The sequence below is a fragment of the Leptodactylus fuscus genome, chromosome 3 (assembly GCF_031893055.1).
Source record: "Leptodactylus fuscus isolate aLepFus1 chromosome 3, aLepFus1.hap2, whole genome shotgun sequence".
In the NCBI taxonomy this organism is placed as follows: Eukaryota; Metazoa; Chordata; class Amphibia; order Anura; family Leptodactylidae; genus Leptodactylus; species Leptodactylus fuscus.
Window position 1 is genome coordinate 114537683 of NC_134267.1, and position 23611 is coordinate 114561293.

The 23611-nt window shown below is 41.6% G+C and overlaps 1 protein-coding gene across 1 annotated transcript in view; it reads left to right on the top strand.

The window, feature by feature from the left end:
* Positions 1 to 21902, top strand: part of USP45 (ubiquitin specific peptidase 45) — a 113118-nt gene extending 91216 nt beyond the window's left edge. Inside the window, exons 11-18 of the mRNA XM_075268193.1 lie at positions 30 to 121; positions 2540 to 2596; positions 4060 to 4185; positions 4808 to 5315; positions 8048 to 8145; positions 10893 to 10979; positions 18946 to 19099; positions 20663 to 21902. Coding sequence (XP_075124294.1) covers positions 30 to 121; positions 2540 to 2596; positions 4060 to 4185; positions 4808 to 5315; positions 8048 to 8145; positions 10893 to 10979; positions 18946 to 19099; positions 20663 to 20793 — 1253 coding nt within the window. The 3' untranslated portion in view covers positions 20794 to 21902. The remainder of the gene's footprint in view (positions 1 to 29; positions 122 to 2539; positions 2597 to 4059; positions 4186 to 4807; positions 5316 to 8047; positions 8146 to 10892; positions 10980 to 18945; positions 19100 to 20662) is intronic.
* The last annotated feature ends 1709 nt before the right edge of the window (positions 21903 to 23611 follow it).

A 23611-nucleotide genomic window follows, 5' to 3' on the forward strand; every position in this document is an offset into this window, starting at 1 on the left:
ATTAATGTCAGGTTTTTTTGTATGTCTAGCTTATGGAAGAGAAGGCATCAAAGCTAACTTTATTGATACAATATTTGTTGGTGAGTTAACCAGCACAGTCATGTGTGAAGAATGTGAAAATGTAAGTACATTTTAGTATTTTATCGGTATAAATCACAGTTCTGAAGCATGAAAGAGGCATATGATGACTGTACACCTTGGGGTGGAATATGTTAAATGGGTTGTCCAGCAAATACGAGTTATTGTTTGTATAATGAAAAGTTCTACAATTTTCCAACATGCTTTCTTTATCAATTCCTAATGGTTTTCTAGATCTCTGCTTGCTATAATGTTAACGTAAGAAATTTTGCTAACATAACCGTTCACAAGGACAGCAGGGTCAGTAGAGTTCCTGATATTACTAACATACGGTATATTCATTGGGGACTGTGCTAGGTATAAAAGTGACTGTAGAAGTATATGTAAATTCTGTTCATATTAGCATTATGGCTTCCTTTTTCAACATAGAAAAGACTGGTGTAACAGATTCTTTTTCTGCTGGACTTTATTGACTTTAATGTAGTGGCCACCAAGTTTATGGTATTTTTGACAGCTTATATGGTTGCAAACTGAACTTTTCTTGCTGTCAAAAAATACCAGAAAGTCTGCTCAAACACTGATGGAACCCACTGCACAAGCGATATGCCAAGTCATCGTATATCTCGATATGCCAACACTTTGAGATGGGAGTACTACTTTAAAATATAAAAGTTCGGGCTGCCTGCATCCACTACTAAAGGGTGTACCTTACATGTAAACTTACACTAAACTGTAATCGCCCCCTAGTGGTGGCTGTGGGCAGAGTTTTAACATATAAAGCCGCTATACAAGATTGTTTGGTCATCACCTATTTAGACCAACACCCTTTATACACATGCATGTTTAGTTCAGCCAAGCAGTGCAAGTGTAATGAAGTGAGAGGGGAGAAAACCATTTGTATGTTACTTATTAGAGATGAGCGAACACTGTTTGGAACAGCCGTTCTGAACAGCACGCTCCTAGCACGCTCCCATAGAAATGAATGGAAGCGGCCGGCACACGGGGGGTTAAGCTGCCGGCAAAGTCAGCGTCACAGGTGCTTCCATTCATTTCTATGGGAGCGTGCTGTTCGGATCAGCTGATCCGAACAATGTTCGCTCAGCTCTATTCCTTATCTGGGAAGAGTCGGGAGGCTCCTTTACAAATTTAAAGGGGTTGTCCCATAGCAAGGATCCTATCTATATTGCTAGTTTATGTGGATTTAAGACTTTTTCTAAATACATTGCTTTATCAAAACTGCTTTTTTGGCCGATATCTTAATTTATTCACTTCATTGTTTACATTGTATTTCTATGACCACAGGCTTATCTGCTCAGTCCCCAAGTGACTAGCTGCCTGCTCTCAGGGGGGAGGGAGGGGCTGTGTGCTGGAAGTATGTCTCAACGGAGCTCCTCAGATAGGGGAGGGGGGAGGTGAGAGCTCAGAGATTTTTGAACTTTTTATCTCCTGCTCTTCCACTTATCAGCCGGTTTAATTGAATTTGGCTGATAAGGGCTGAGATAGGGAGTCCGGTACCTCTGTATGTATTACAATCTGACTCAAATCCAGCTCTGCTACATCAGCTTCTACTTCAGCTTCATGCTGTTGTAATGCATTTACAACCAATCCCTCATTACTGACTGCAAACATAGCAGATAGCAGAGCAAGTGAAACCCCGGCCACCAATGTGCCGAGAAAACCAGGAAGTGAACAGAGCACAGAGTCTGCAGGTTGGTGAACAAGGGTTATGGGAATACCCCTTTAATGTATATAGGCTGATTAACAGTGGCTGCGAGATGGAAAGCAGAGTATTTGTAGCTGTAGTAATAAAGACAATGTAACCCATCTGATCCCTGAGTCTGTTGACAATCTGAAGGCTGGTTCCTTGAACCTGAGCAGAAAGGTTTAGTGTTGGTGTAACGCCACTCAGCAGGACGTGGATCATAAAGAGGGGTCAATTTGTTGCTTCAGATTCAGCGCAGTTTTCAACTATTGCAATGCAAAGCTAGTAAACCAGCCCAGTCAAAGGGGTAAGACCCTAGTCAAATAGATTTCTGCAGGTTTTTTTTTGCTGTGGCTGGGTCTGCTTTGGAATGATACAGCGGGTTCACTACGTTTAGCCTTATTATTAGAGTGTTTTCCAGTTTACAAACAAATATTCTGCTGCCCTAATAAATATCTTTGTGATTCTTTATCCAAACCTGTCCTGTACTGTCCACACACTGAGTGCCCATGGGATTCCTTTGGAACGACTTGCTGCTTTCTTATGCTTTATACTTGAACCTGGGCTCATATTTGTGAAAAAAGATAACTATGCATAAATATATTACATAAAACAGTAGATTATTTTTTCTTATGTAAGTAAAATTTAGCATGAAATGTATAGTAATATGGCAATTGCAGGGCGTTATGTGGTTAAAATCAGATTTACTGGTGAGCATTAACTAAAAGACTGTAAATGTATATGGTTTCTTCCCTTTAGATTTCATCTGTAAAAGAAGCATTTATTGATCTCTCTTTGCCAATTATCGAAGGGCGGGTGAGTTGAGCTTCTTAATTTACTTCACTTCTGGCCTAAGCTTGGTGGTTATCTAACCTATGCACCCGTATCTGTCTTGAGAATGAGGGTCACCAAAACCAGTTTGCAACTGCAGTGTAAAGCGAGACAGTCGCGAATAAATAAGTCTCTCTATTCACTTGTATGGAAGTTCTGAACATAAATTTCACTTGCCTTTCACTTCAGCAATGAGATAGAGTGAAGGGATCTCTGTTCTTTAGGTAGATGTAGGTGCCATAGGGGGATATAACTATATCCTTTAAATATAGCTATAAATACCCAGATGGGAGTACTACTTCAACTCATGTGTGGCTTTAAAATGTGGCTGCAAAATATTGCAGAACATCTAGGACCCTCTGTAGCCTTCCATTGTTCTTGTATGGTTGTCTTTCTCTCTCTTTAACAGATATACCTTTCCTAGGGCTTCGTAAAGACGCAGGTCCAATGTATCTGTAGGTATATATGCACCTGCCTTTAGGGTTTCCTTCTTTCCAATTACATTGATCTTCGTGTGAGGGAACAGTTTAATAAAATGTTGTCTCTGTGGTTACAGTAGATGGGTTCTCCCAGTCTTGGCATACTGCCTTCAACTTTGATCCCCAGATTCTCCCTGGGCCCCCAACTTGCATTTTACATGGCAAGTGTCTCCAGCTTTCCATATCCATGTGCAGTGTTTTTGTTTGTCATTCTTATAGGTTCCTTGAATTGTACTCTGTATTCCACTGTCTCATTCCATCATGTATTTATTCCTACTAGTGTTTAAGGGTTTGTATGATACCAAATGCTTTTTTTCTTTTATCGTGATGCAAACTGTGCTTGTCATACAATAAATACCCTCTTGAAACTAAAATTATCTAAATGTGAAAGACATCAAGAAAATAATTGAAAAATGACAAGGAAAATGCAGATGCATGTATGTTTGGGCATGGCAGGTCCCTGCAGAACATTTTCTGTCCGGTTGGGCAGTATGCCATACTTCCACAGTGCAGACCCCAGGTAGTCCATCAAGAAATGCTGTGGCACAAAAAGGAAAAAAAAAAAGTGGTTTTCAATGGAAAGTACTGTATATACTCGAGCTCAGGGAAGGGGCAGACAGAGAACCAAAACACCCCCTCCCCTTCCCCAGCACCTACTGCACCAAAAAACTCCGACCATTTTAATTTTTGAAATTTTCAAGTAGCTGCTGCATTAACCCCCCCCCCCTCGGCTTATACTCGAGTCAATAAGTTTTCCCAGTTTTTTGTGGTAAAATTAGGGGGCTTATATTTGGGTCAGCTTATACTTGAGTATATACAGTATGTAATTTTTTATAAAAATCCATCATGCCCTTTCTCAGTCCTCACTTTTTTTTCTTTTACTAAATGCTTTTTTATACTCACTGTGTAAGTACTGAATTTGCATCTGATATTTAGCAATTGTCTAACCTTGTCATGTTGTTAACATAGGTCTCTAAGCCTGTTATCTGTGGAAAGGGAAGCAAAGCAAAAACCACAGAGGATAATATACCATGTCACTGTAATGACAACTCAGCAGGGAGTATATACACCACTGACCCTGGAGTGAACAGCAATGTAAGGACATTTTGTTCCTTTTTAAAACCTCTTGTTCAATACACTGTGACCGAACACGTGTGCGCCGAATGTTACATTCATTTTCTTTTACATACTGATGTTCACATACATAGAATTATATTAGAAATATTGTGTTTATTACACTTAAGATGTTTTAATATTTTTTGGTACTCATTGTTAGCTCCTCTGACATGTCTGTCTTATTAAAGGATTATTCTCTCATTGTAGACATTTGTTGTATAACCTTAAGGTATAACTTAAATATCTTATAGTTGCCCTTGTTCAGCATTATAAGGAACAAATGAATGTCTACATGTGCACATCTCTCCATTAATTTTCGTGATATGCTCAGCCACGTTATCACTTGGGTTGTGGTACCCATTAATTTATCCGGTCCCTCCCGTACCCTTTTTTTTTTTTTTTTAATCTGAGAGGAGAGGTAGGGGGCTGTTTTTATTTTTTGGATTCTCACCCCTTCAGGTTAGGTTTCCTTGCAAATTACTAAGGTGTGTTGGGAGTGTGGTTTTATCTGTCTCTAGATTGGAGGTCTCCTCGTAGGGGTGCTTTCTTGGGCTTCTAGAAAGACAATTACAAGTAAGAGTAACTGCTTTTTTTTGTACAGGAGTCAAAGCCCATTATCAGAATTGCCAAGGCTGGCAGCCAATCAAATGGCAGCGAAAGTGAAAGCCAGCTGGAGAGCAGTGGAGACGCGGATAGTGAGGCTTCAGACTGCGAAAATTCATCAGCCCAAACAAAGTCTCATAATCATAAAAAACAAGTAACTCTGGAAAGTTCTCTGTCCTCAAATAATAACATTGACCTTGATGCAGTCAGCAGCCCAATGTCCAAGCTCAACCTCAATGAAATGGCAGAGAATTTGGACTCCTGTAAAGATGTCAGCTGCATAAGTAGTCAGTCTTGTTCTTATGCAAAGTGTGTGCTCTCCCAGAACCCACAAAATGCTTTCCAAACACTCTCTCAGGGCTACGTAACCAGCTCGAAAGAATGCTCTGTTCAGTCCTGTCTTTACCAGTTTACATCTGTTGAGCTTTTAATGGGAAACAACAAGCTGCTGTGTGAGAAGTGCACGGAAAACAGGATGAAGTATGAAAGGAAGGCTCATTCTACAGGTAAAGTCTGTGCTGTAATATACAGTGTTTCCAGGGAGTGTTATGTGACCGCTCTCAAATGTGCTAGTCTGTGTGACCCAGTTCCATGGTTTCTATGTTTCATATATAGATGACGCCTAAGCACATCATAAATGAAAAGTAATGCAACTTTCTTATTTTCTTGATGTTACAATTCTTCACCTCCATGGGGATGGCATTGTCACTACAATATATACAGTGCCCAACCTTTTTTGGACCAGGGATCGGCTTCCAGCGAGACCATTTTTCCATGGCCTGGCAGGGTCAGGCATGGGCAGGGATTTGGTCATATGGGGGCGGGGTTATAGACTGTCTCCATTGTGTGGACAGGAAGGCTCTCCGCTGAGATGATCTGTGGGGCAGGTGGGTGTGACATGAGCATCTGAGCGGACATGGCGAGTCTCTAGACACTGGATACTTCGCGCTAGGCCACGTTGCTATGGTAAGCGACACCAAAGCTGTATACTTTGTGCTAGGCCATGTTGCTATAGTCATTAGCAACTACAGGATGCAGCACTACCCAATAGTTTATACATTACCATAGCAATGTGGCCTAGCTCGACGTATCCAGTTAAGGGCTCGTTCACATCTGCGCCCGGTCTGCGTTCCTACAGGTTTCCGTTTCCTGCCTGAAAATGGGTTTGAAAATTGTCCAGCCGTGAGCGCTGGTGAGTGTTTTGAGCTCTCTGCGGCGAAACCGTTTTTTTTAACCAGACACAGAGTCGGACATATAGGACTTTGTGTCCGGGTTAAAAAAACCTGTTTCGCCGGAGAGAGCTCAAAACGCTCACCGGCGCTCACGGCCGGATCTGGTCTGACAGGTTTCCGTGTTCTGCCAGCAGAAAACGGAAACCTGACTACAGACTCCGAACGCTGGTGCGAACCCAGCGTAAGACTGAGGCCAGCCCTATCCGCTCTCCAGAGGCCGAAACAGCTTAGGGGTGAGTCACTCCCTGACCTACTTCTCTATTATTTAGCGGGGCAGCTCCATTTTATCAAACCCTGGCTCTCACCGACCCGGCTCTCGGGACCTGAGGCGCACCTGGCTCACCACCTGTTCTTACGCGTATTGTGGCTGGTTCTGGACCAGTCTCGGTTGTTTAGAGGTCGGCTGCTGCCCATCCATGCCTTGGCAACACAGGCCTGGAAACAGGCTCAGAAGGTATCCTCATATTCAGACACCCCCGTGAAGACCCCTTTTATGGGACAATCCTGGGCTGTCTGATTTGTTTGAACTACCCAATGCCAGGTCCTGGTCCAGATAGGGAAAACTATGTTTGTAGAAAATTGCACGCAAATCCGTCCAGGCGTTTTAGCGTGATTGAGGAACAAACATCCAAACTCACAAACATCCAAACACACAAACTTTCACATTTATAATATTAGTAGGATTTGTGCTTCCATTCTATTCTCTTCAAATGTATGATTTGCTCTGTTATGCACTCTTCAATAAAACGAGTTTTAAAAAAAAAAAGACCGAGGCCAGCCCGTCACCCCGCCCTGCGGACTAGCAAAAAGAACCCAGCAGCCTGGTACTTGTCCACGAACCGGTGGTTGAGAACCCCTGTGCTAAACGTTGAAAAAGATGTGGTAGTCACCAGTACTAGGCATTGTCACTACAATATGTACAGTGCTTTATCTGGTAAAAAAATGAAAGGGGAGGTGGCAGTCACTAGAGCATGGAGAACTGGCAGATTGTCAGAATATTTGTAATAATGATGTTGATAGTCTACAGTTGAATCTCTCTGATTTTTCTCTTCCAATGCTTGTCCTACATTTGGAATTTTTGATGTAATAAATTAGTTACACTTTTAAAGAAAAAAAGACATGGCCCACACATCGCAATCTTATACATTGTTCTAATGCTTTTCAGCAATAGCTACAAAAAATGAACATGAGGTTCTTAGTATACATATTAATCAACATGCATAAGCCCACTAGCCACTTCACGGCGACCACTGTATAGTGTGTCCCTACTGTACTTGGTGTGGCGCTGCACACAAACTACCACCTCCGAAATGCAGCGCTCACAAGGGATGTGACTCAGACCAAGCCCCCAGGCTGTGGAGCACCCCACAGGCACAGCACCAAAGTAGCGTCAGACACCATGAAGCACCGCACTATGTGAACAGATTAAAAAATAAATCACCTTACCATATTGCTTCAGTCAGAGGACTGAGAGCTAGTAGGTCGGTGCCTATTGCAGTCTCCTGCTATTTAAAAACATCTGGGCCAAATGAGGGGAGTGCTGATACCAAGGTAAAACAAAAAAAATGAGGGGACAGACTTTGACTCCATATGGTAAGGCAAACGTTTTTGTGATCTGCTCACATGGTGCAGAGCAGTGAGATGTCTGCTATTGCTGTGGTGCGATGTGGCCCAGAGTCTGGGGGCTTAGCCTGGCAGCATGGGTGTAGCTAGGCTGCTGGGTCGCTCCCCCTGTGTGCGCTGTATTGCGGTGGTAGTGGTTGCTGCTCAGTGCCGCACTCAGTAGAGTAGGGACCCACTATAAAGAGGTTGCCGTGAAGTGGCTAGTGGGCTTATACACTTTGATCAATATGTATATTAAGAACCTCATGTTCATTATTGTAAAATTTGCTGAGAAGCACTAGATCAATGTATAAGACTGGGATGTGCGGTCCATGTCTTTTTTCTTCATGGCTATTGTTTATAAGCCATTTACTCTGATGTATCATTTTATTCCCTTCTTTTAGAGGAGAAGCGAGACAGTGTGTACACAAATGCTCGAAAGCAACTCTTAATATCTTCAGTTCCAGCAAATCTCATTTTGCACTTGAAAAGATTCTGTCAGGTATGATGCAAACCTTGGACATGCTAAAACACATTTTTATATGCAAATGCAATGTCAGCACAAATATGCATGGGTGTAAATACAAAATGTAGGTGAGGCTGTGTTAATGATTCTGTTGGGAGCCTCTTGCATGGATTTTGTCAAAAATCACAGACATAAAAGTCCTGCAAACTCAGCGTTTTCATCTAGGAAAATAGTGGCCCCTGCATGCCCTGTTATGCCTCATAGTGGCCCCTGCACACATTATTATGCCCCAGAGTATAATTATCGGAGACCGAGGGGAGATACCAACATATAAAACACTGTTACTTACCTCTCCCTGGCTCCGAAGCACTCCTCGGTAGTGTTGGCCATCTTCAATGACATCCGGGATGTCACATGAACCCAGATTCAGGCCCTGGTCATTTGACATCAGGGACGTCACACAAGTAGGCCCGAAGTCTGTCTGGAGCCCGGAGAGATAAGTAACAGTGTTTTTTTTATGTTCCCTTACCTCTCTTGGGCCTCTGATCATTATACTCCAGGGTCTGAAAAGACCCCTGAGTATAATAATAGTGTTTGTGGGGCCCGCGGCATCACTTACTGATTCCGGCCCCTGCCAGGATTGGTAAATAAATAGGGCCCGTTACTGTCTGGAATAACTCCAACCGGTAATGGCCTATTAAAAAATAAAAAATGCAGAGGTAGCAACTGTCGCCGAGTTCTTAATGTCCCGGGCCCTGTGGCTGCCACTACCGCTGCTACCCTGATAGTTACGCCCCTGCTAAATCTGAAACCCCATTATAGTAAATGAGATCTATCAGGCTCAATTGGATTTCCAGCATCTAACAGATCCATCTTTAACATCCATTCAGTTTCTGTGTTGCTATGATAGAACAGAAAAACAGAATTTCTTTTTAATATTATTGGGGAATACGGCAGAATGGGGTATAGGCTCGGCCACTAGGAGACTGACACTAGGTATACAAAAAGTTGACTCTGGCCTCCCAAGCCTATACGAAATGGGCTGAGATTGAGAAGCTCTGGCTAGCTTCGACTCACCCCAAAGCCTTTTTGTGGTCCCGCCCCCCCCTTCCCTCGGCTCTCCTTTTAGGCCCTATTCGTTTCACACGCGCAATTTGGCTCACCTGCTCTAAACTATTCCCCCTAGCTTCCCCGTCCTCCTCTATGGTTTCTTTTCTGTACAACCCACTCCTTCCTACTGGACTAACAGCAGTGATGGTTAGGCCATGGAGCTGCTTAAGTATTTTCTGATTTGCTGATTTAGTTGACCCGAGGACTATGGAGCTCAGGCCCTTTGCTTACTTTACCTTAGAACTACACTTACCTCCCTCAGAATGGCTTCATTACCAGCAGATAGCTCACTTTATGGTCTCTCAATTTGGCTCTCTTAGAGTTTCCCCACCGATCACCTTTAAAAGGTTATGTCGTGCGGGCACCTCCACAGTTGGACTGATATCTTTCATTTATAGGCTTCTCTCCTCCCCTGAGGGGCGGCCCTCGATTTCCCATAAATGTATGACCAAGTGGTCTGAGGCATTGAGAAAGCAGATCTCACCTGGCCAGTGGCAGGTTATATGGTCTCGTGCAGCTAAATCCTCCACCTGTGTTACGTTTTGTGAGACCCAGTACAAAATACTCATGCACTGGTACTATACTCCTACGTTGCTTCACTCACTCAATTCTAGATTGCCTCCCCAGTGCTGGCACTGTCAAACTAAACTGAGCTCACTTTATCACATTTTTTGGGACTGCTCCCTCATTTGCCCTTTTTGGCAGGAGGTTAAGTCTCTGTCGGATGCTCTCTTTATCCAAGGTGTTGAACTTGACCCAATTGTATATTTACTTAACCTCCCTCAAATCACCTGGGTGGGCAGACCTCAAAGTTGTTCCTCTATATGTGTATAGCTGCTAAGATGCTTATTGCTCTCCATTGGAGATGTTCCTCTCCCCCCACAGGCCCTGATCTCATAGCCCTTCTGAAAGACATACGCAGTTTAGAATACCTAACCGCCTCCCTGAACAATGCCCTTGATGCTTTCTGAGCTGTATGGTTTTCCTGAGATGCCCACTGTGCTTTGCATGGTTTGTGACTCCTCCCTCCCCTTTCCCTCTGCCTCCCGCCCCTCTCTGTTGTTTTCTCACTGTTGGTTTATTGTTTCACCTTGCAGTACTACGGTTTAACTTTTCCCTTTTGTTCTTGTTTGTAAAAAATTATGAAAACCTTCAATAAATATTACAATTTAAAAAAAAAAAAAAAAAAAGAAGTTGACTCTGCTCGGGTGGACTACACGCTCTCCACAGTGCTCACAAGTAGAAACTGTTGCAGTGGGCTCAGACATACAGACTTGTTCAGTGATGAGTGCTGTGCAACCGTGGATAGTCTAGGTGGATGATTGGTGGATGGAACATGCGGAGAGAAAAGTACTTCATAAACTACTTTCCTCTCTGCATGATTCGTGCGGACACCGCTCAGAAAACACACGGATCCCATTATGGTCTTTGGGGTCCGTGTGCTTCCATTGCTCACCGCTTGGGTATACCGTTTGGGGGGTCCACAAGCGTTTCCTCAATGAATTCACCAAAAAAGGGATTTTACAGTGAGTATAAAAATCCAATTGCTTGCTACAGATGTGACCATAGCCTTAAATGTAGATTTAACTTCACCGTACATTATGAAACCATGCTTCTTTCTATTTGTCTTCTACATACTAAAATGTATAACAGCAACATTTGTTTCATTGCAGAATGGGTTAACGCTCCGTAAAATCAATAGGCATGTGGACTTTCCTTTCCTATTAGACTTGGCTCCATTTTGTTCTGTGACCTGCAAGGTATGTAGTTGTAATTCACTGAGTTGCATATGATTTGTTGCTTACACTGCATATTTTGGTGAATGTAATCTTCCTTAGTCGAGAATTGCATGTTTCACAATTATTTAACATATATCAGTAGTCTTATAGCTAGCAGTGGCTAAGTATAACCTGTGGTATATGACACCAACAGCAGATAAAACTACTGATAAAGACGATGCTTAGAAGTTAAAGGGATTTCCTGGCTCCAAATCAAATTCTCATACTGATGGCATATTCAATAGATAGTTCATCATTATGTAATCTGTCGCGGTGCAACACCATGACCCCGCACAGATCACCTGTTCTAGTGGTCTCTGGTTACCAGAAACTGCTAATGGACAGGCAGCATGCGCAGTGCCACTCCTATTCCACTAATAGGACCAGTGTTGCAGTTCACCTTAAGCACCACTGTGCAGTGGTCGGAACTGCTGAGTTACTCCTATTACTTTAATAGGACTGGCAGTAGTTTAATAGGACTGGCAGCAGTTCAATAAACGATTAGGTTAGGCCTAGTTTGGCAGTCGCTCCCATTGTGCAACCAAAGATTGCTGGGTTGCCCTGCTACTCCTTCATTAATGTTAGAGAATGGAGTTGCACTGCTCCCCTAGGGGTGCCTCAGCTGTGACTTGTAGTCACAAGAGATTGAACATTGCTCACTGTGAAGCAGCTAAGGAGGGGAGAGAGCAGGACAATGAGCGCTGCCACAGTGTGTGGTCCCGAATGGGGTTTACAATTACATTCATTGGTTATAGTTGGTGGAGAACAGGTTAACAAGAACTAAAGCATTGCAGTTTTCTGTTAACCTGTTCTCTGAAGCTACCATTGGGGAACAAACTATACTGAAAACTTGAGTCTGCAGTTTCATTACATTATTTGTTTATAGTGTTTTTTAACCTGAGTTACCAAAATAAGGGAACAGTCTGAGCTATGAAGAATTTACACCCTGCCAGAATCACACACTGTAGTACCTTTCTGTACAGGTTGTCCGATTCATGTATACTGTTGTGTACATGCTCGGTGCTATACACTGTTGTACTAATACAGTACTGATGGAAGCACTCCTTGCTCTTCTAAAGAGGGCATGGTGCCCCAGCCATTTCTCAGGTACCCATCCTGGTCATGGGGGCCTGCATGCAGTGCAACATGTACTATAGACTAGTGGTTCTTAGCTGCAGGGATAACCCCCAGGGTATGCTTACTATAGGTTGAGAATCACTACTGTAAATCATACAAATAAATGTTCTTAATATGACAGCTCTCATAATCATATACAGGAAATATATTCAAAATTAAATCTATAGTCTGAAAATAATGAGTTTTGTCACCAGGGGAGGGACTGTACCCCCAACTTAGTAACATAGTACATAAGGTTGAATGACGACACAGGTCCATCAAGTCCAACCTATAACACTACCGTGTTGATCCAGAGGAAGGCAAAAAATAAAAAACAACCATGAGGCTGATGCCAATTGACCCATGTCAGGAGAAACAATTCCTTCCCGATTGTTCCTAACGTGTTTGTTCCCATACCGTATATTCCTTTCCAGACCGTATTTAAGATGTTTTTAAAAATATCCCATTCCATGTGTGTACTTTTGTTTTAATCCCTTTGCAGTCAGGCATTTTTCTTTTTTTTTTTTTGACTCCCCACCCTCTAAAAGTAAAAAAAAAAAAAAAAAAAAAAAACACTTAAAAAAAAAAATATATATATATATATTTTTTTATGTTGAGGGCCATATCAGGGCTTTATTATTGTGAGGCAACTTGTACCTCTTAGTGGTATCATTTAACACTCTGTACAATGTACTGGGAAGCTGGGAAAAAATTATTATAATGAGATGGGAGTGGAGAAAATCTCCATTTGGCAACTTTTTTTATGGGCTTTTTTATGTGTTTTATGACATGTCACCTGTATTCTGTGGTTTGGTATGGTTATGGTGGTTCCAAATTTCTATTGTTTTATTTGTTTGTTTGGTTTTTTACCATTTAAAGAGGACCTTTCACCATTTTGCCCATAGGCAGTTCCATATACTGCCGGAAAGCTGACAGTGCGCTGAATTCAGCGCACTGTCGGCTTTCCCGATGTGGGCCCGGTGTGAAGAGCTTACGGTCCGGTATTGTAGCTCTTCTATGGTCAGAAGGGCGTTTCTGACAGTCAGTCAGAGACGTCCTTCTTCACAGCACAGCCAATTGCGCTGTGCTGTGAGAGCCGGGAGGAACGCCCCCTCCCTCCCTGATAATGCTCGTCTATGGACGAGTACTGCGAGCAGAGGGAGGGGAGCGTTCCTCCCGGCTCTCACAGCACAGCGCGATTGGCTGTGCTGTGAAGAAGGACGTCTCTGACTGACTGTCAGAAATGCCCTTCTGACCATAGAAGAGCTACAATACCGGACCATAAGCTCTTCACACCGGGCCCAGATCGGGAAAGCCGACAGTGTGCTGAACTCAGCGCACTGTCAGCTTTCCGGCAGTATATGGAACTGCCTATGGGCAAAATGGTGAAAGGTCCTCTTTAACTCCTTAAAAAAATTCCAAAACTTTGTATAAAAAAAAAAAAAATAATAATTCTTGGAGTCATCAAATTTGTAGTAGCTTTTATTTGCTTGTTTGGGGGATGCATAAAGTGTTGTCTTTTTGCTGGGTGAGATGTACCGTGCTTTTTATTTCTACCAATTTGGGCAATGTCCATTGCTTTGATAGGTTTTTATCCACATTTTTATGGGAGGCGGAAAAATTGTCGTTTTGGCTCTTTAGTGTTTTGCTTCCCTTATGGGAAAATTCTCTTTGTAAGTTTGTTTCTCCTAATACTTCCAATCGTGCAGTTGCAGAAGCATGACTACTGCTAGAGCTCCTATAGGAAAGGCAGAGATGGTTTATTTTGTATTTATTTATTTATCCCTGCCTTCCCAATCATTGTATACACAGCTATGGAACCTACTATGATACGGCTTCACTTTCAACCCTACAGTCACATGGACCACAAGGGGCTGGGGAACTGCATGAGCTGCTAGAGGACCCAGATCCTGCAGCTTATAAGAGGCTGCATTCCTTATCCTCCTGTCACCATCTATACTCTTCTCCCCTTCTATATCATTTGTGAACTTCCACCAAACTTCCTAGTTTAAACATTCTGAATAGCCATCTCCTCATCTCCTCCAACACAGCTGCACTCTCCTCATTGAGGTGCAGCCCATTCCTACTGAAGAGCCTGTAGGCAACGTAGAACTCGGCTCAGTTCTACAAGAATCCCTCCTACCTGCACCAGCTTGAGTCACTTGTTTAACTCACTAGTCTCCCTCTGTTTCTACTGTGTAGTCGGTGGTTCAGTTAGCATTTCAGAAAATACTACCTTTGAGGTCCTTGCCTTAAGCTTTGTCCAACTCCCTAAAATTCTTTTTTTTAAGACCTTCCACCTACCTGTTTGTCATTCGTGCCAATGTGTACCATGACCAATGGGTCTTCACCAGCCACTCCCAGTAATCTGTCAACACAATCTGTGATATATTGAATTTGAAGCACCCAGTAGACAACAAACTGTTTGCTATTCTTAGTCTTATTCTTCCAATAATTGATTCCCTTGATTCCTTACCAGCACCTGTCTGGGCTTTCCTACCCTCAAATTTTCTTTTTGCTGGAGCAGACATTCCCCTGGTTGCTAGAGGAACACCTACTATGGCCACCTAATGTGCTTTATTAGGTAAACAGATCTGTGTTGTATGAAGATAACACACTGGGGAAATTTATAACACTGTTTTATATCAGTTTTCTGTTTAGAACTGTTTGTCGGAATCCGTTTTCACATATAAGTTTTGTGGGGGCTTATCAATAGAGGGTCTGACTGCCTGTGACCTAGCAAATTTACTATATTTTATGTCCGAAACGTGCATAAATTGCATTTCTGCAAAATTCCTATGGATTTTGTTTTTATGGCATTCACTGTGTAGCCTAAATTAAATGTCCCCTATATTCTATGGGTCAGTACAATTCTGGCAATACTAAATTTATATAGGGCTTTTTTTTTTTTTTTTCCAAAACTGCAAAAAAGAAAAAAATCTTCGAGTCGCCATATTGTGACACCGATTTTTTTTTTTATATATCTCTGTGTATGCATAAGGCGTCTTGTTTTGCAGGGGCCATGTGTACTTTTTAGTTACAACATTTTGGGGAATGTCTATTGCTTTCATTACATTTTATTTAAAAAAAAAAAAAAAAACGCCTTGACACGTTTGATTTTTCCATTGATGGCATTCACTATATAGAAAAAAACATTTTTTTAAGTTTGTAGACCAGGCTTTTTCAGACACATGATTATCTAATGTGTATATGTTTAAAATATAGCTTTTATACATTTTTGCTATACAGTTAGGATATGTTTGGTGAAAATTTTTATATCTGTAGCTTTGGTTTTATGCCACCTAGAAAAATGTTTCTGTTATCTTAATAAAGCTGAGATTCTCAGCTTTCCTATGCTGCCAAGTACTAATCAACCCTTTCACTGCCAAGGGTCTCTGGAAATTTTGCACCTCCAGTAGCCAGAGCAATTTCCACAGTTTTGAGATGGATAAATCAAACCTAAATTGCAACATTGAAAGTCATCCAACCCCCCCCCCCCCATACCTATATATTCTCTTAAAGTAGACACCTGCAGCATTGTCAGAATGCCACTTGGTACTGTATACAAACAGGCACCTTCATGCCATTTTGATTTAAAGTGAATGTTTTATGAAAAAATGCAAATAAATGTATATTAGTTGCTAAAAGCGGAAACCAAACCAAAAATTATATGCACCAAAGCTCCTAAAAATGAGTTCAACATGTGCAGAGTTAATTCATATCACTATAGCCTACACCCGCATGCACTTGTCTTCAGAAAATCACCAGAACTGGAAGGAACAAAAATCTGCTTTGAAGCTGGAAATGTTACAAAAGTATCATCCTATAAAATGTAGGGATTACGCACCATGAAAAGTAAGTGAACCCCTAAACCCTATATATTTTTTGAAAGTAGACAACCTGAAGATTACAAATGTCTTAATGGGTCATCGATAGCCACATCTACCTTCATGCAGCTTTGTGACAAACACAAAACATTTTTTAAAAAAATGCACTAAAACACATATTTTCACCTAAAACTCATGTTCAATCTCACATTCATATACAAAATACATTTAAAATAATAGCTTAAGGTGTATACAAAGTGTATATATACTATATGTACCGCAAACATCAACTACAACAAGAGCTCGGACTCCCAAAAACACGAATACAGAAGGCAAGCAGGATTTTGCTGTTATTCACTAATATGTTCAAAAGCTATACTGCACCTAGCAAACTGTGACACCAAAATCTAACACAACATACCGTATATAAAAACACAACTTAATGTTTCATATATACAACCACCTTCATGCAACATTGCGGCAAACAGAGATTGCTAGCAAAAATTGCACAAAAGCTCACATTTGCCACTAAAGTGCAGCTCAAGCAATTCCTTTCATCAAACAAAATGTACTTTCCAAAAAACTGCAATATGTGAGGAGTTCATACATACCACACATGTATATATTTACAGGTGCGGGTGTTAAAGAAACACCAAAATCGCAGAAATGCGCCATCCCATTTTGTGCATGCAAATTAAATAGGACTTAAAATAAAATGTACATAAAAATATTATTTTCCATCTCCCTATAAAAATTTTTGCAAACTATACGTTCATCTCTAGTGATAATCGTTATTACTATTATTTTAGCGTGTAACGGATATCACTAGAGACGTATTTTACTGTAGAAAGCTCAAGTATAGACAGGACAGGGATGGGGTGAAATGTAAACTTTATTCATGATTTTGTGTATAAGTTGTGTGTTTGGTCAACATTTTTTTTAGCGCTGCGACCTGGACAATGGTAAACATCTGGGTCACCGCGCCAATAAACTTCCTGGTTATGTTCAGAGGGTATAGCATAAGAATACCCCTCTAGTAAAGCTCAGGGGGAAATTACATTATACCTGTATGTGACAATCAGAGACAAAAGTATAGTATGCTCTCTGATTGACAGGAGGGGGGAAATAGGGACTGAATCCCCTTCTCCTGGGGTCACATACAGGTTGTGCAGAAAGATCAGATTGCTTCTCTGTCTCTGTGCACGCTGCACCCTCCTCCCCCCTCCTCTTCCTTTTACAGTTCGTAAGTTGCTTGTTTAAACAGGAGGGGGAGACAATTTAGAGCCCTATATCTCTGGGATGCATGAATATATCTTGATGCTCTAAAATTAATTTTAAAGAGGAGAATCTCCTCTTTAAAATAACAAGCACTTGATGATAGAACTTATACTTCTGGAGTGATTCACTGTTAAAACGCTGTCGGGAATTGAGATCTGCAGTTGGATCTCTATGCCAAACAGCGTGTTCAACAGTGAATCACTCCAATAGTATAAATTCTATCATCAAGTACTTGTTATCATTTTAAAGAGGAGATTCCCCTCTTTAAAATGCATTTTAAAGCATCAAGATATCTTTATGCAGTCCAAAGATATTGGCATTAGTAGGGAGGACGTAGTAGCTACGTCCTCCGCTACTGTGGTGCCACCCTGGGAGGACGTAGAGCTGACGTTCTTGGCGAGAAAAGGGTTAAAGTACTAATTGTAAAATAATTAGAGACGTCACTGCCACTGGTTTAAAACACAGTCCAGAATGTTATTTTATATTTGGCATGAACTGCTGAATATTAAGTTCAAATTCCAAGTCCAAGTTTGTGCGATTATGTTACAGGCTTTGTTTTTATTTTTGTGTTTGCTCTGCAGCCAAACATTATATGTCACCTGTATTCTATGTTTTGGTACAATTCTGGGGATAACATATTGAATAGGAGACATGCGTTTCTATAGGCTCCTAGCTGTCATGGTAACAGGATGCCAACCCCACAAAATTGTACACCAGACAACTTCAACCAAGGTGCTGGCGACCTTAATGCCTGCAATCAGTGCAGGCACTGATTGTGGGCATTAGAGCCGGGTCTCTGCTGTATAATAGAGCAGAGAATCAGTCACCATGGTGGCTGCTCAGCTCCTGATCAGCCAGCATATTTTAAATACTCTACCTCTGCCATATTACATTGACTGTTGAGAAGGAATTCATTTGAATTCAAGTTAATTTTTTGTGTGTGTATAGTAAGCTAATAAAGTATTGTAAGCCGATTGCTGGTCAGGTAATGGAGGGGGTGTACATCTCACCCAGACTACTAAGGTGTGTGAGATGAGAAAACTCAAGAAAGAACGTTTCTCAGCAGATAACTATTGTCTGCTGAGGGTTATTTCAGAGTTCCGGTTACTGGGCTGTATTTTTAGGAATGGCAGGTAAGTTGTGGGACCTGTCATTCCACCCCCCTCCAGTCCACATTTTGGGGATGTTCCAGCAGCGACTCAGCTGCAGAGAGTCTGCTCATCAAGGAGGCTTAAGAAGTCAGCTCCAGCAGCAGACTTTGGGCAGAGCTTGGCTATTCTATGTTTAGTTAGAGCCTAGCTGAGCAGGTATTTATTTTTGTAATGTTACCTTTTGTTGCTGCACTGTATTTTTGAGTGATAATAAAACTCCACCTTTGTTTTGGACTAAAGAAACTGGACTTGTGTGTCTATGCCACCCCGCCTAGCACCCTCAGACTCTGACAGTATATTCACCAAACGCCCATGACTTAATAGAAAAAAATTAACAAAAAATGGAAGTTACACTTCAAGGTTTTTTTTATATGTGGTCTAGGGAAAAGAGGAGAGATTTGAATTTTTAAATTTTTTTTTTTTTTACTTTTAATTTTTAGACCCCAGGGGCTTTTATCACTAACGCATTGTAAAATACTGGCAATTGTATTACAGACTGCATAGAGCAGCCTGTAATAGAAACATATGCCAGACAGAATTTTCATGTAATAACTATTTTTTTTCTTCTTTCTATAGAATGTATCTGAGGAAAAGCGCATTTTGTACAGTCTTTATGGAGTAGTAGAGCACAGTGGATCAATGAAAGGAGGTCATTATGTTGCATATGTGAAGATCAGAATACCTTCCAAAAAGACATTTGAACACATCAGTAGTGGAAAGCATTCATCTGGTTAGTTCCTTATGTTACTATCCTATTGACCCTGACTTAAGAGTCCCTAAGAGTACCCATGAGGTTTGGGAGAGAAGTTTGGGGGTTAGTGAGGGTTAGAAAAACACAATCCGCAAAGAGGCTAATTTTAAACTCAGTCACAAACTGCAACCCCAGTAATATTCAGATTAGCCCTAATCTGGGGACTCCAGCAGGTAGCAGCCTGTTAAAAACAAAAAAAGATATCCTCACCTACCTGCAATCCCTTGATGGAGCTGCCGCCACGTCTCCTCTTCTTCACCCGCACATAAGATGTCTGCGTATCAACGCAGGAGGTATGATGACATCTTAGCATCGCCGCCTGCGCTGAGACACAGAGGTCTAAGCCAGCCCAGGACAGCTCCGCTCAGTTTTATTTTCAGAGTGGCCTGTCTTGGACTAGTTTAAGTAAAAAAATAAAATTGTATTATAATTGTCGCCCCTCCAATATTGCAACCTGAGGAGGCCGCCTCACTCCACTTCATTAGTGGTGCACCCCTGGAGGTATGTTTTCGGGTTCAGAACATATTACAATTTTGACAAAAACATATTATGCATAGGACAGTAGGATTGTGTGTTTTTGTGTTGTGACACTTGTGCAGGTTTGTTGAGAAGTAAGGTATATTTCTCTCATGTTCCTCTCCAATGTGTAGTAGCAGGCACAGGGCCTCACATGCCAGTTAATATATTTGTCAGGGTGGGTATTTAAAGGGATTGTGCAGGCCTTTGAAAACTTAGCTACTTTCTTCTTGTTAGCATGTGACGTCACGTCCGTTGTCCACATGGCATTTTGACATCTCCATTTCATTAAAATGAATAGGACAGAGTTGCAGCATAGCTATATGAGCAACAGACATGACATGTTACTTCCTGAGAAGAAGAAAGCATCAGGGTTTTCAAAATCCTGCACAACGCCTCAAACACAGCTAAGGTTGATTAATGTCTAGTAAGTGCCGGACAGGCAATGATTTTCTATTGTTGCGGTTTTCTTTTCTGTTTACCAGCTACGTGACCAGTGTCAGCTTACACCTATCTGCTGCTGTGTGCTGTTTTGATAAAACAGACACATGTCCCTTGACCCCAGCAAAGGCAATCTCAAGTATAATCTCACAATATAAGGGCTAGCTCACACGCAATTACGCGTGTGCATATTCCATCGCGGCTGCCGTGATGGGATGCCGGTGCAGTGCACGGCATCCCATCTCGGCTTTCCGCTCCGGATTAGGCACAAATGAATGGGCCTAGTCCGGAGGGTGCTGTCGGTGTCGGACACCGCGGCTGATGAATACACCTGAAGAAAGGGAAGCTCGTTTCTTTTTTCCGCTAGTGGCAACATGCTACTAGTGGAAAAAATAACGCTAGTGGTCTATATAGACCACCATTGTGAGGGGCGGATTATGACGTGGATTCTGCGCCAAAATCTGCCCCTTCTTGCCCCGTGTGAATGGGGCCTAAACCAACCTACCTAAACCAACCTACACCTAAACCAACATAAAGAGCTACGTTATTTATGGCACAATGATTTACCTTTCTTTTTCTTTGCAGTATTGAAGGATGGAGCCACATCGTCTTCCAGTCAGTGGGTCTACATCAGCGATACACATGTACAAATGGTTTCTGAGTCTAGAGTGCTGAGCTCACAAGCATATCTCTTATTTTATGAAAGACTCTGTTAGATAAAGCCTTACATGTTACACACCCTAGTGTGCACTTTACAGTACAGACCAATGCAAATGATGGAAAAGCAACAGTTCTTCATCTGACACAAGAGGAGCAAAGAATGAAAAACTTTCCTTTGGTTAAATGAAAGGTGCATTTGTATGGGGAATGGAAGGAACTGTGTGACCGACAGATAATACATAAATGAATCCGTATAAAATCGGTGCTTTACTAGTTGTTCTCCACATCAGTAAGAAGTTGCACTTTTTGGCATTAGGGTTTTATTTCACCTTTTGCTGGTGTGTCATTCAGAAAATTCCTCTGATGCCATTTTCTTTCAGGTGAATATGTTAGAAACCAGCTCAGCATTCATTATTTTTATATGGTTTGGTGCCTTAATGAATCGTTCTTGTAGAATGGCACCTGTTCATCTGCATTTGGGTCTCTAATATGTATATGAGGACACTGCAATGGTAGTTCAGTGGTTTTCTTCATGGAATCTTATAATACATAAGCAGAGGAGTCACATGTTAATGTGAGTACCTGAGAATGTAGTTATTTCATTCACTCACAGAAAGGGTTAACATGTGGTTGGTCACACAATTCAATTTGTTCTTAGAGGAGTCCAGTCTGTCATTTTCTATTTTTATCCTGGGGACATGTACAGTATAATAGATTTGGAAAACCCATTAAGGGGTTTATTGACTATGGCTCAGAATGGGGGTGCCTAGGTGTCTCTGGATACACAGGCTATGCCCCTCCGGTCTATTCTCTGACTGAGGAGGGTCACCACTATGGCCAATGATTTGTTGGGTGCCTTTTTTTGTGTGTGTTGGAAGAAATTTGGAAGTGAAAAGCAGTGAGGAATCAAAAACTGCACAGGGATTGGTGAGGGTATCATATTTTTCATTTATTATGTTAGTACCCCCGTAATTAGGCCTGTCAAATATACATTTTAAATCCTTGGAAATTCTTTGGAAAGATATTCCAAAGAAAAGTGCCCTGAATGAGGGATCTTAGACCTGGTTTTCATGTAGCAGTCTGATCATGGCCAAGGGAGGATAAAACTGAAAATGGCAAAGACAGCTCAACACCCCTGACTCCTGAAGTGAGCCAGAAAAACAAACAAACAAATGGGAAAGCGCTTAGGTAAGTGCTACTTGTACTTCACAAGCCAGTGATGTTGCATTCATCAGTCACTAGGCCTTTTTGAAGCTCAGTCCTATTTAAGTGAATGAGGCTGACCTGCAGTATCAAGCATAACCATTACACAAGGTATGGCATTGTTCTTGGTAAGCAGTGAAGGAGCCGAATGCTGTGGCTTCTTCATTCAGCTGATCAGTGAGGGTGCAGGGAGTTGAACACATATCAATCTGACATCAGTACAGTACCATAATGCTGGAAAACCTTTGACTAATCTGTAACTACTGTCTAGTTATCACAGGATGCAATATGTAAGCAAGCAATGTTATGTCTGTAAGAGAAGCTGCTGTATTTTAAACTTTTATTTGAAAACGATCAGCCTCATAAATTATCATCTCGTAACTAATAATTTTTAGAGGTGGTATATGAAGTTGGCAAATATTGTATTTACATTGCTTTAATCATATATCTTGATGCCAACATGTGATGTAAATAAAAGTTTATATTTGACTTAAAAATCTGTTTTATTGTTCTTATTTAAAGAGAACCCATATATTATTCATTGTGAGCTTGTCTATGGCTAATTATGCATCTTCATAGAACTTCTGTTATCTTATTTCTGTCTGGACAAGCAAGGCAAGCAGTACCCAGACTACAGACATGTTGCATATACAAGGCCAAGGTAAACAAAGATCCTGACCATTCCTGCACACTGAAAAGGGAGAAGGGTGTTGCTTTCTATTGAGGCCATCCTGTTCTGTCTTACAGTTGGTTGATTGTTCAGCTACTAAGTATATGTGGCAGACAATTAATCTCTGTTGTTCTGGTCAGATGTCAGCATGAGAGGCATCACAGTGGTCTATTTCCTGCAACTGAAAACCTCTAGATCCAGGTAAATTACAGGAACCAAGATTTCCCAATAGAACATATCTCCGAGCATAGCTTGCCTTCATCCCACAGTGTATCCTGGTGCAGTTGTTTTAGCAGGTAAGTGGTGCAAATGCATCTGACGTCCACATGATGATTTTTTTTTTTTAAAACCCTCAAATTCATCATATCAGGCCACCTTCTCATGTTTCATGGTCCAGTTCTGATTCCTAAATGTCCATTGTAGGTACATTTGGTTGTGTATGGGATGATCATGGGCACCCTGATAAGTCTGCAGCTAAGCAGCGATACAATGTTAGTTTTGACTTTAGTTTGAAGTTTCTATCATAGTCTGCATTAAATGGGTATTCAGACTCGTAATTTTATTTAATCCCTTCACACTGTGTGCCATACTATCATATCGAGCCAAGCTATTGTTAATGTTCAGTGCTCTTATAGTACAGCTTGGTAATGCCATAGGCTCAGGAGCTGTGCCTGCAGCATTACCTTCGGCACTCGTGACTAGCCAATGTAGTTGGAAAATACTCCAACTGTGACGAACCCCTTGGGTGCTGTGAGCAGTAGAGATCACGACATCCAGGGAGTCTAGTAGCAAGATCACGCCCCCCACCCTTCCCATCACCTCTCTGATTCCCTGTGCTCCTATTCAAGGACTTGTCATGAGGAACGGGAATGGCCTGCTGACTGCCGTTCCCTGTTACACATAGGGAACCTATGTGCAATGTGCTGTATTGCGCTGGGGATCAGCGATCACAGGTCAAATTCCCTTTACAGGACAGTTTAAAAAAAAATCTTTACATTTAA